The sequence below is a fragment of the Portunus trituberculatus genome, chromosome 17 (genome assembly GCF_017591435.1).
Source record: "Portunus trituberculatus isolate SZX2019 chromosome 17, ASM1759143v1, whole genome shotgun sequence".
Lineage (NCBI taxonomy): Eukaryota > Metazoa > Arthropoda > Malacostraca > Decapoda > Portunidae > Portunus > Portunus trituberculatus.
Window position 1 is genome coordinate 32,810,411 of NC_059271.1, and position 12,114 is coordinate 32,822,524.

The 12,114-nt window shown below is 42.4% G+C and overlaps 1 protein-coding gene across 1 annotated transcript in view; it reads right to left on the reverse strand.

The window, feature by feature from the left end:
- LOC123505024 (nephrin-like) overlaps positions 1–12,114 on the reverse strand; it is a 109,138-nt gene that overhangs the window by 32,429 nt on the left and 64,595 nt on the right. The window contains exons 6-11 of the mRNA XM_045256036.1: positions 9,745–9,924; positions 8,876–9,205; positions 8,320–8,439; positions 7,195–7,380; positions 6,327–6,438; positions 5,028–5,203 (exon numbers count right to left, since the gene is read on the reverse strand). Coding sequence (XP_045111971.1) covers positions 5,028–5,203; positions 6,327–6,438; positions 7,195–7,380; positions 8,320–8,439; positions 8,876–9,205; positions 9,745–9,924 — 1,104 coding nt within the window. The remainder of the gene's footprint in view (positions 1–5,027; positions 5,204–6,326; positions 6,439–7,194; positions 7,381–8,319; positions 8,440–8,875; positions 9,206–9,744; positions 9,925–12,114) is intronic.

Consider the following 12,114-nt stretch of genomic DNA (forward strand, 5'->3'; position numbering starts at 1 on the left):
AATGGTGGGAGGGAAATAGAACCTGCCTCCTGCCTCGATAAATGTAACCGTCTTGCAATGATCATGATTCCTGCAACGAATGGGCTGCAATCACGAGACCTACCTTAACCACCATTACAGTCTACGACGCAGCCATAATCACACATCTTAAATTGCTGTAAATATTTTGGCCATTCTCCCTTCAAGTGATTTCACGGTTCACCACCAGCTTTGGTTGTCGTCTTCCCCCTAAAGCAGTGTTCCCCGGCCATTACGCCTCAGGCAATAGGGAGGATTAAGAGAAAACGGGTAGTGTATTGGTGTCAGAGACCCCGTTCGCCCACGTCCAACACGATAAAGGAGCAACCGTCCCTGGCAAGAAGGCGCGCGCACACACACACACACACACACACACACACACACACACACACACACACACACTCTATACGCTCTCCATAACCTTAAACCTCAAAAACCTCTGACCTAACTTCACTTGTTCTCGCGCCACAGAAAAGTAACACTCACTGAACACAATTTATAGCGATTCACTGCCCTTCCCTCCCCATTCCTTCACTTCCTTTTACTCTCTAACGGTCGGATACCGTACCTAAGGGTCGTATTCTCAAACACTTTTGCGTTCCACTTCTACTACTTTCAAAGGCCTCTAGTTTTTAAGATGCATGGGTTGCTAAGGGGTGTTTTCGAGATTCTAGAGACATATTGATAAGATTTCTCTATTACGGAAAGGAGAAAAACTACAGAACCATACTGACAATCATTGCGGCATTTCAAAATTAGCCGTGGTGACACAGTAAAATATTTCTGAATACAGGTGTATGCCCTACCTGGCCAACGTTTCTTGACTTTATTAAGGTAGATTCATTTCAATACTTTGCCAGTCTCGAGGAAGGGTGCTCGCTCTAATTCCTCCGTCACCCTCGCTGCAATAATTTGAATCCCCCCTTCACTCCCTGCACTAAAAAGTATACTCAATCGAAATATTAGGGAATAACTTCTCCTGACAACCGGGGTGAGCGGAAAAGATCGCCAACTAAATGCTGACAATTCTCTCTCTCTTCGTGCCTTAGTGGAAGCTTTATCTCTTGAAAATATAGGTTAGTCCAATATAAATACATCATCCTGGAACTAATCCCGCTTCAGCGACTGCACCATTCTTGCAGTCTTTCCTCCTATCAATCCTATACCTCGCTGTTATAATAAATGGCAACGATTTTTCCATTCATCAGTCGTATTATTCCACAGGGTTTGGTTCTATGACGTACACTTTGTTATTTATCATTAATCTCATTACGTAGAACGCCCCATCCATTCATTTGGTGATGAATTTAGCTTACATTTTGCCACGCCATTTGACAGATAACCTTTCCAAATGGAAGTTCAGTATTTTCGTATAAATGATACAGAATTCAGATTTTTCATTACCAACCGTAGAGCAGTCACGTCACTGAGGACGCCACTAAATAAAGCGGAATCATGCTTTGTCTGAGTGGCGGTGGTGGTGGTGGTGATAGTAGTAGTAGTAGTAGTAGTAGTAGTAGTAGTAGTAGTAGTAGTAGTAGTAGTAGTAGTGGTGGTGGTGGTGGTGGTGGTGGTATCATTATAGGTTTTCTTTATCACGGTAATTGATTATTGTATTCTTCAATAACATCACCGCTGTCATTACACTCATCACCAATACCACGACAGTTAGCAGCGTTAGTTATATTTCAAAGTCATTACAAACATCACAGTCTACAGTACCCCGATCCTCGACGTAATCCTAGGCTCGTATTTTCAAACACTTCTGTACTTCACCTCCACCTTTGTTCAAATCTACACGAGTTTTTAAAGGTATTTCTACAGTTCTAACCAGAGTGACAAGATTTCTACACTATTAATTGGAATAACGTTCTTGAAAACCCCGTTAAACATGTCTGTAGCTTTCAAAAACAGTCGTGGTGAGAGAGCAAAGCGTTTCTGAATACGGGTCTTAGTCCAGCACCTGGTCTCAGCACGCACACTCAATGTCAATGTCTTTGTGCCACGCCTCACCTTAGTCAATGCAGTGTGTGTGTGCGTGGGTGCAGTAAGACATGCATCTTGGAATAGGCCAATTTATTAATCCAACTGTTGTTCATCTTTTTTTTTTCTCATCAATTCCTTATAACATTATTAGATTATATTTTATTCGTGGCATTCGAGGAGCACGATCAACACACTGACTCAAGTAGCAGAATGATCGATGAGGCGGAACTGGAACAAGGTCAATAAGCGACACCCAGACCGTTCAGACCAGTGAAGAGGAGGACCGGATCACACGAACTCATGTCCTGCTTTGAACATTATTTTGTCCTGCAATCGTTGCGTGGCCCGGAGAGAGAGAGAGAGAGAGAGAGAGAGAGAGAGAGAGAGAGAGAGAGAGAGAGAGAGAGAGAGAGAGAGAGAGAGAGAGAGAGAGAGAGAGAGAGAGAGAGAGAGAGAGAGAGCAAGCTGTAAGCCGACTCTCCTAGCCGCTAAGAAGACTACACACGTTATAGCACAAGACATTAAGAAAATGAGCCGACATACAGACCAAGGTACTCTTTCATGATATAGAAAAAATTACCTTCAGAATCTAGTTTTTTAAATTTTTGTAGTACAATCTTCCAGATTAATGTTCCCTTCTTAGTAGCGTCCCCTTTGCTTGACTTCACTTCTCCGTCCCTCACTAGCCTCTCAAAACGGATTCCATGAACTCAGTTGTGTACAATATAAACTCATCAGTTCTTTCTCGCGCTTCTCTTGGATTCCATTCATAAAATATTACTGAGAGCGAAGCTAAAGGTACATAGTTGGTTTCATCAACTCTTTTCCTTGAAACGAATGATAATCTCTCAACCCAGCGACAGTGTTGCTTTGCTGGTCTTGCCCTACACACCATCAATCTCACAGCTCGTCACACCGGCCGCCTCAACAGTTTTTTTTTTTCTCTTATACAAGAGAGAAACTAGCCAAGGGCAACAAAAGATTAAAAAAAAAAAGCCCAGCTTGAAATGTAAGTTCCCTAAAGATTGGTAAAAAATTAGTCAAAAGGCAAGGACAAATACCTTGAAACTTCCCTCTTAAAAGAAGTCAAGTCGTAGGAAGACGGAAATACAGAAGCAGGCAGGGACTTCCAGAGTTCACCTGAGTTTACATCATGTCATTTATTTTTCGCTTTTTCGTCGATAAATCCGTAAGTTTTCGGTAATATTTCCTTACTTTTCTATGAAATAAGCAAGTAAATATGATTTTATGCAAAGACAATAGAAAATAAATTACATTCTCACTTAATAATATGGAAAGTTTATTAATGGTCAATGAATAGTTAATAATGGCGCACCACAAAGCTTAATGGCGCACGCTTTAAGCCCGCGTCTGTCCTTGCGGTTTGTGGGGCGCTAGTATTTATTATTTATCGATGTACGATGACCATTCCTTATTCTTCATTATTCTTTTCTTTCTAAGCAGACATTCATGATCACCATACAGTTATTTATAATTTCTTCACACACAAATACGTAACTAAAAGAAATATGCTTGGAAAAAATAAATGAATAAAAAAGTAATAAGCGAAAACAAAATAAACTAAGTAATATATTGACAATTTTAGTGAAATGTTGAAAAGTAATCCAGATGGCGCTGGCTGAGACAACGGGAAGTTTCGTTCAAATCTTCCAAGTCCATGGTTTTCCTGCACAAAGTTTGTTTCTTGCCGTCTTGTCTACGTATTGTTTCTATCTTTGTATTATCATAGTCAATCAATATCTTCACTCTTTTGTTCCTATCATTGAAGAGGCTGAGCGAGAACAGTCCTCCTCGCCCTGCCTCTGCTCTCATCTGCCTCGCCCTGCCTCTGCTCTCATCTGCCTCGCCCTGCCTCTACTATCATCTGCCTCGCCCTGCTTCTACTCTCCTCTAAACACCGACAGGCCGCACTCAAAGGGAATATTCGACCACAAAAATGTAAAATAAGGCACATTCCACTTCAAGTCTTCTTATGGGGATGGAATATCACACTATCGTGAATATAAACTTGTCAATAAACCAACAGTTGTACATTTCAAGTCTACGACTGTGGGTTTACTGACTGGTAAAGTCTTCTTACTCCATCAAAGAGAATATTAAAAGCTTTTCTGTTTAATATTAATTCAAGGCATAAGCATATTTCCATTAGTTCAAATAATAATACCATTCATCTGCATAACTCAACATAAATGGCTAACTACACCACAGTCATCACCATCATCACCACCACACACAACTCACCAGCGCACCGCTACCCACGCTTTTGACTCGCTCAGCTGAACATATCCAGCAGCACTATCGATCTTTACTTCTAATCTAACCTAACCTAACCCAATCTAACCTAACTTAACCTAACCTATCCTAACTTAACCTAATCTGATCTAACCTAACCCAATCTAACCTAACCTAACCTAACCTAACTTATCCTAACCTAACCTAACCTAACCCACCTCAATCCATCATACATCATTCCTAAAATAATCCTGTTACTCACGTCACAAAAATAACTGGTGGAGAGAAGAAAAGGATAATAATAATAATAATAATAATAATAATAATGATAATAATAATAATAATGATAATAATAATAATAATAATAATAATAATAATAATAATAATAATAATAATAATAATAATAATAATAATAATAATAATAATAATAATAATAATAATAATAATATTAACAATGAAAAGAAGAGTAAAAAGAACAAGAACTTGAAAAAAAAAGAGAAAGAAAAGAAGAAAACAAACAGGACGACGAGGAGGAGGAGGAGGAGGAGAAGGAGGAGGAGGAGGAGGAGGAGGAGGAGGAGGAGGAGGAGAAGAAGGAAGAAAAGAATAAAATATAAATATAATAAATAAAAACAAATGAACAAAAGAAGAACACTAAGAAATTTAAAAATAACCAAATAAGAGAAAAGAATAAAGTGAAGAGCAAGGAAAAAGAGAGAAAAAAAAACAAGAAATGGAAAAAAAAGAGCTTTCAAATCCTCAGCACTCACAGAGAACCGACATGACGAAGGAGGCCGTCATGGGTCTGGCGGTGGCCGAGCTGGTGACCTCACACGTGACTTCTGAACCATTGTCGCTGGGGATGACCTGCAGCTGTGCCTTGGCGCGGGTCACGTTGCCCTTCCTGGTGACAACGGTGGTGATGGGCTGGTTCACCTTGTACAGCCTGGGTTGTATGGAGAGAGAGAGAGAGAGAGAGAGAGAGAGAGAGAGAGAGAGAGAGAGAGAGAGAGAGAGAGAGAGAGAGAGAGAGAGAGAGAGAGAGAGAGAGAGAGAGAGAGAGAGAGAGAGAGAGAGAGAGAGAGAGAGAGAGAAAGTGTGTCATGAACATTATTGCTTTTCATAACTTAACATTATCAATGATAGATAGTGGTAATAACAATAACTTCAACAACAACAATGACAATAATAATAATAATAATAATAATAATAATAATAATAATAATAATAATAATAATAATAATAATAGTAATAATAACAATAACAATAGTAATAATAACAACAACAACAATAACAACAACCTATCTAAATACTAGGTTGGCAATCCCTGACGGGGCTGCCCAGACACACACACACACACACATACAAACATTATTCACACTCTTAGCCCCTTCGGTCCCTGGTGGGAAGGGGTGTTCTGGCGGCTCAAAGTTCCACACACACTCCGGGTAGGGCTGTGCATGCTGCCACTGCCACTGCCACTGTATCCCTTGCAGACACAGTGAGGGAGCTACAAGACCTCTCCTCTGTAGCGTGACTTGAGAACAAACCAAAAAAAGTAATAGTAAAAATAATAATGATGATGATGATGATGATGATGATGATGATTATAGACAATGATGAAACAACAAATAATAACATAATAATAATAATAATAATAATAATAATAATAATAATAATAATAATAATAATAATAATAATAATAATAATAATAATAATAATAATGATAATAATAATAATAATAATAATAATAATAATAATAATAATAATAAACAGAAATAATAATAACAGTAATAATAGTAATAATAATGATAATAACAATAGTAGTAGTAGTAAAAAGAATAAAGGTAACACAATAACCACTAAACAACAACAACAACAACAACAACAACAACAACAATAAAACAAACAGAAACATAGAAGTAACAAGTTAAAACATAAATAAATACACATACACACATACACACACTCATATATTACAACACACCCCGTCAAAACAATGAAAAATAGAAATCAACGTCTAAGAATTTCACGTATCCCAGTTTGGAGATGAAGTAAACGCAACGTACCTCATATTTGGAGCAGGATGACCCCCGTGGCTCAGGCAGATCACGTCAATTGTTGTTCCCGCCAAGACATCTCTGCCCGGATTGCCTTCAAATATCGGAGGACCTGCTGGCTCTAGATGAAAGCGAAGACAGCGCCGAGAGGGAAAAGGATAGATGAAAAAGGATGAAGGAGTTGCCAATGTAGTAGTAGTAGTAGTAGTAGTAATAGTAGTAATACTTGTGGTGGTGGTAGTAGTAGTAGTGGTAGTAGTAGTAGTAGTAGTGGTGGTGGTGGTGGTGGTGGTGGTGGTGGTAATTGCTGTTGTAGTTATGGTAGTAGTAGTAGTAGTAGTAGTAGTAGCAGCAGCAGTAGTAGATGTAGCAATAGAAGAAGTCACGGCTGTAATAAGTGAATACCAAAAAAAAGCAACAAAAGACAGAAAAATGCAAATCACTACAAAAGAAACACGTAGAAAATGAAGAGAAGGAATGAAGAAAACTGAAGAGAGAAGGAAGGAGAAGAAAGCTGGGGAGGAGGAGGAAAGAGGAAAACACAAAGGGTGCAGAGAACAGAGTGAGAGAAGAAGAGGAGTAGAGAAAAATCTTAAAGGTTAAATCAACAATTCGTCCTCAAGTTAATTAGATTTTTGGCCACTAGAGAGCGAGAGAATTCGGGTCCGGAAGTCAGCGCTTAGTCAGGAGGAAGAGGGAGTGGGGGGGGAGAGAGGTAGGAGGAAGAGAGGAGGAGTCAAGAGAAGAGAAGGTCGGAGACGAGCTGAAAATAATCCTCTGAAAAGTTGTCTGTCAAGATGTATTCATGTCGTGCTCTCTCTCTCTCTCTCTCTCTCTCTCTCTCTCTCTCTCTCCCTCTGTCTCGCATGTAACTCACTGGTAATGGAGATAAAGACAGTCTTGCTCCTGGGACGCGTGACGGCAGGGTTCACCACCAGGCACTCCACGGTGACCTGTGTGGCGGGGGTCGAGTCGGGCACGCGATGGATCAACTCCGAGGACGTGGCCCACCCTCCCGTGCTCACCTCACTCATGATCTCCCGCGTCGCTCGCACCTCCCCTCCTGGTTGGTGAAAGCGAGAGGCGGAGGGAGACAGGGGAAGGAATCGGAGACGGGAGTGGAGAGGTATACTACGTAGTTTCTCTTACTTTTAGGGCCAGAGTACGAAAGAGGAGGAGGCGAAGGAGGTGAAAAATTGCGACACGGTGTTCTCCCAGGCTGATGTTGACGAAGAAGAATGAATGATGTGATATGATGGAGTGTTTTTACGATGGGATGGGAGGAAGTTAGTGTTCCAGGACTCTGCCGCTGTCCCGGAGAAGAGGAGGAAATATTCTGCTTGTGTTTGTTTTTTTACTGACAGCTGACAGGTGGTGCATTAATTAAAACGATGAGAATTAGCAGGACTTTAACTTTTTTTCCCCTTTTTTCTCCATTATGGTCTTTATATTTCTTTTCACGATGTGTTGAAAGGGGTAAATTATTGTTAATTATTGTCAGTATATTGCACGCTCTTGTTGTTTAATGTACAGTGTCGTGTTCTACGTATGATTTCGTTTCCTTGTTTTTATCGTGCAAGTGTTTGTGTCACTTTTACGCGCCGGGTTGTCATGCTGAGATGCCAACGTCAGCATGAATTTGTATTATATTTTTTTCCCTTAGAATCTAATTTTTCTTGTGTGTGTGTGTGTGTGTGTGTGTGTGTGTGTGTGTGTGTGTGTGTGTGTGTGTGTGTGTGTGTGTGTGTGTGTGTGTACATCTTTAGCCCTTGTTTAGTCAAATTTTTTTTTTTACACTTGCCTAAGTTTTCCTCAGAATATCACAACTTACAGTGATGAGTTCTGTATACAAAGAGTACCAGGAATTCTGTCTTTGAGAAGTTATCAGATGGAATATGAAACTCCCCACAATGGATGTTAGAGTTGTGTTCTGAATGGTGAAGTGTCGCCTGTATGACAGCGCGTGGCATGCCGGTTACCAACAGCTTCTGGGTCTCCTTACCGTCTACTCGCCAGGTGAGGACAGCAGGTGGGTTGGATTCGCTGGTCTCGCAGGTGAGAGAGACAACCTCCCCCAGCGTTACCTGCCGCGGCCCCGAGACGCTCACTGACGAGGGCGCATCTGGGAGACGGGGAGAAGAGGAGGTCAGGCGAGGCTCAATACGGCACGAGAAAAGTTTAAATTGGACCTCTCGAATTTTGGACAAGTGTGATTTCAGACCAGACACTGACGTAAGTGAGTGGTGATGAATGAGAGAGTGAGAACTATCATTTTTCATGCAAGTACGGCCGATCTGCAACAAAACATTATTTCATCCCATCTAGCATAATGCAAGATTCTCTCAGAAAGCTTCGACTACACAGCCAACGATTGTTTTGCAATGATGAGTTTGTGTTTCTTTTTATCCAAGGCAGATTTTATACTAAACATAATGTAACGGTTTCCCTTAGTTTTGCTTCACACACACACGCAATCGCACACACACACACACACACACACACACACACACACACACACACACACACACACACACACACACACACACACATACACTTACAGTATACGGTGAGGGTCACGCTGGCAACAAGGGGTCTCTGCAGCAGGTCACTCTCAGCCCGACACTCGTACTCTGCTTTATCGTCCTCGGCGGCGGCGGTGAGTTGCAGGCGGCTGGTGGTGATGGTGGCGGTGGTGGTGGTGGAGGTGGCAGCAAGGGTGACGACAGAAGGAGTGGAAGAGGCGCGGGGCAATGCACGAGGGCGGCGACTCCATGTGAGGGCGGGGCGGGGATTGCCGCCCTCTGCCTGACATACAAGCATCACGCGCTGCCCCGCCACCAGCACCTCGTCTTCCCGGTAGCCACTGATGCTGAGACGCCCAGGAGGATCTGTGAAGCCGTGAAAGGACACAATGATGCACGGTTGAAAAACAGGCTAGTTGCTGCCCACTCCACAAAACTTAGTTTGACATGCTGACAAAACTGTAATCGTCTTAAGATTTTGATGAAGCACGGAGACGCCCATGTATACATAAACAGGTGCCTCGTTCAGAAAGCACTTCATATCAAGAGATGTGCTGACTTTTCCTGTGCTGCATTTAAAAATCATGTTCTAAGAGATGTTTTCCACGTCCCTTTTATGAGGAGACAACAATGCATGCAGGTCACCAACGTTTACTGTTCCCGAGGATTCCTTCACCAGTCACGAAGTCTGCATCACCTGAATTTTTGTTCAAACTTTGCTCCTTCTACGCATCACTTTAGGTTCGTTATAAGTGGATCTTCATCGTGGTTCCCCTGACGCTCAGCACTGTCTCACTGGCAGGGCCACGCCGAGACTTACATGGAAACTTAAGCAACTCTGTCCAAGGCTGACAAACGAGGCTCGAGAAAGGAGAGGAAAAAAGAAAAAACAAAAATCTACTCACGGAGAACGGAGAGAGTGACAGAGGCCAGTGGGGGTGCGGTGTCCCCCCTAATAGCCGGATGCGCAGCCTCGCAAGAAAACAGCCGCCCGTCGTCCTCAGCAGTCACCCTCAGCACCAAGCGACTCCTGATGCTCCATCTGCGAGGTAGTGAGGACTTCTCCACTGTCTCGTCCACCAATCCTGCCGGAGACCACAGTGACGGATGAACAAACGCCATGGTGACGCCAACTGCACCTGACGTCACTCTTACTGAAGTGATATATTTCCCACGCTAATCAATAAGCCACACCACGCTAATGATGACTCGGCGCTCACTCATGCCTGGACACGTTAAACACAGGCTCGCCACTCCTGAATGAAAATATACACCAATATGACGATTATGGTGATGATTGCAGTCCCTAAGTAAATGTTTAACTCAAAGATGTCATATTATACTCTAAATAAAACTTTCTCTCTCTCTCTCTCTCTCTCTCTCTCTCTCTCTCTCTCTCTCTCTCTCTCTCTCTCTCTCTCTCTCTCTCTCTCTCTCTCATCTGACAAGACATCTTCAAGGGAAAAATATTAATAAGCCACCAGCACACCAAGAATGCCTCTATTTACCTCATGGCGTGGGATGACCTGATGCGTTCCCTGTGAGAGACTTGAACCACACGCCAGAAAGGAAAAAAAAATGCTATTCCGGAGTTGAGTTGTAAGTGTAACAAAGCGAGGAAGCTACTGGCAATCCCAACTACCCAAAAATGGACAAAATAGTCAAGAATTTATTAATAAAGAGCATTTCCAAAGCAGTGAGATGGAGGCAAAGGGACGTAAGGTGTAATAAGCAAGCTGAGTGGGGCAGTAATCGTGAAAACCTTCCTGGAATATAGTGAGAGGAACACCAGTGAAGCGCAGCGAGAAAGAGAGAGAAAAGGGAAAGGGTCAAAGGGGGAAAGTTATATGAGATCTAATATGAATAACACCTGACTTTATCTTATTTACTGGGGATGTGCTTCTACATTACAGCCGCTCACCAGGTAGGGATGGACAAGACACACACCTGCCCCATTGTTACAGGCAAACTGGCAGATTATTATGGTGAAGGGATTCTCTCTCTCTCTCTGTCTGTCTCTCTCTCTCTCTCTCTCTGTCTCTGTCTCTGTCTGTCTCTGTCTCTCTCTCTCTCTCTCTCTCTCTCTCTCTCTCTCTCTCTCTCTCTCTCTCTCTCTCTCTCTCTCTCTCTGTCTCTCTCTCTCTCTCTCTCTCTCTCTCTCTCTCTCTCTCTCTCTCTCTCTCTCTCTCTCTCTCTCTCTCTCTCTCTCTCTCTCTCTCTCTCTCTCTCTCTCTCTCTCTCTCTCTCTCTCTCTCTCTCTCTCTCTCTCATACACACACACACACACACACACACACACACACACACACACACACACACACACACTGTCACACACACACACACACACTCTCTCTCTCTCTCTCTCTCTCTCTCTCTCTCTCTCTCTCTCTCTCTCTCTCTCTCTCACACACACACACACACACACACACACACACACACACACACACACACACACACACACACACCTGCAAAACAAGTGTCACTACTAACCAGACCACGCAACATTGGGAGTGAAAAAAGAAGTGAAACTAGTGACAGCCCTCACAATCCACGGAAGCGTTGGTGAAAATAATAACTAATAAAACAGACTACTAAACTAACTCCCTTTGACGAACACTGCACCAATGTTTTGTATTGCATTTCGCTATGAAGGTGAATCGGTAACAAAGTGTATTACAACGCATCCACTGGTGGCTTGAAGTGGAGCAATCATCTGCTGTCCCCTCGCCTCCATGGACTGACTGCTCTTTGTGTCTGCCTTCAATCGTAGTAAGTCTTGTGATCTGCCGACAATCTCCTTACGTGATCTGCTGACAACTGATAAATATGAAGCAGATCTCAGGGTTTAGTAAGAGATCTGACACCACGGTAAACACAATGGAGCAGAGTGCAGTGCGATTATCATCAACTGTGACTACATTTACACGTATAGATGTCTTTCTTGAGTGTCACAGGAAATTTGTCACGTTACTCGTTCATCACCGGAAAACCAAATCCCTACAAATAAGAAAGAAAAGAGATTCTGAACATGAAAATCCATATAAACTTATTTCCTCACTATCAAACTAAAACTATATATTAGATACTGAGAGCAAAATGGAATCATTCGTTTCGGAAACTTGGTGCTGCAGAGCTCTTAACTGCGAAAGAGAGAGAGAGAGAGAGAGAGAGAGAGAGAGAGAGAGAGAGAGAGAGAGAGAGAGAGAGAGAGAGAGAGAGAGAGAGAGAGAGAGAGAGAGAGAGAGAGAGAGAGAGAGAGAGAGAGAGAGAGAGAG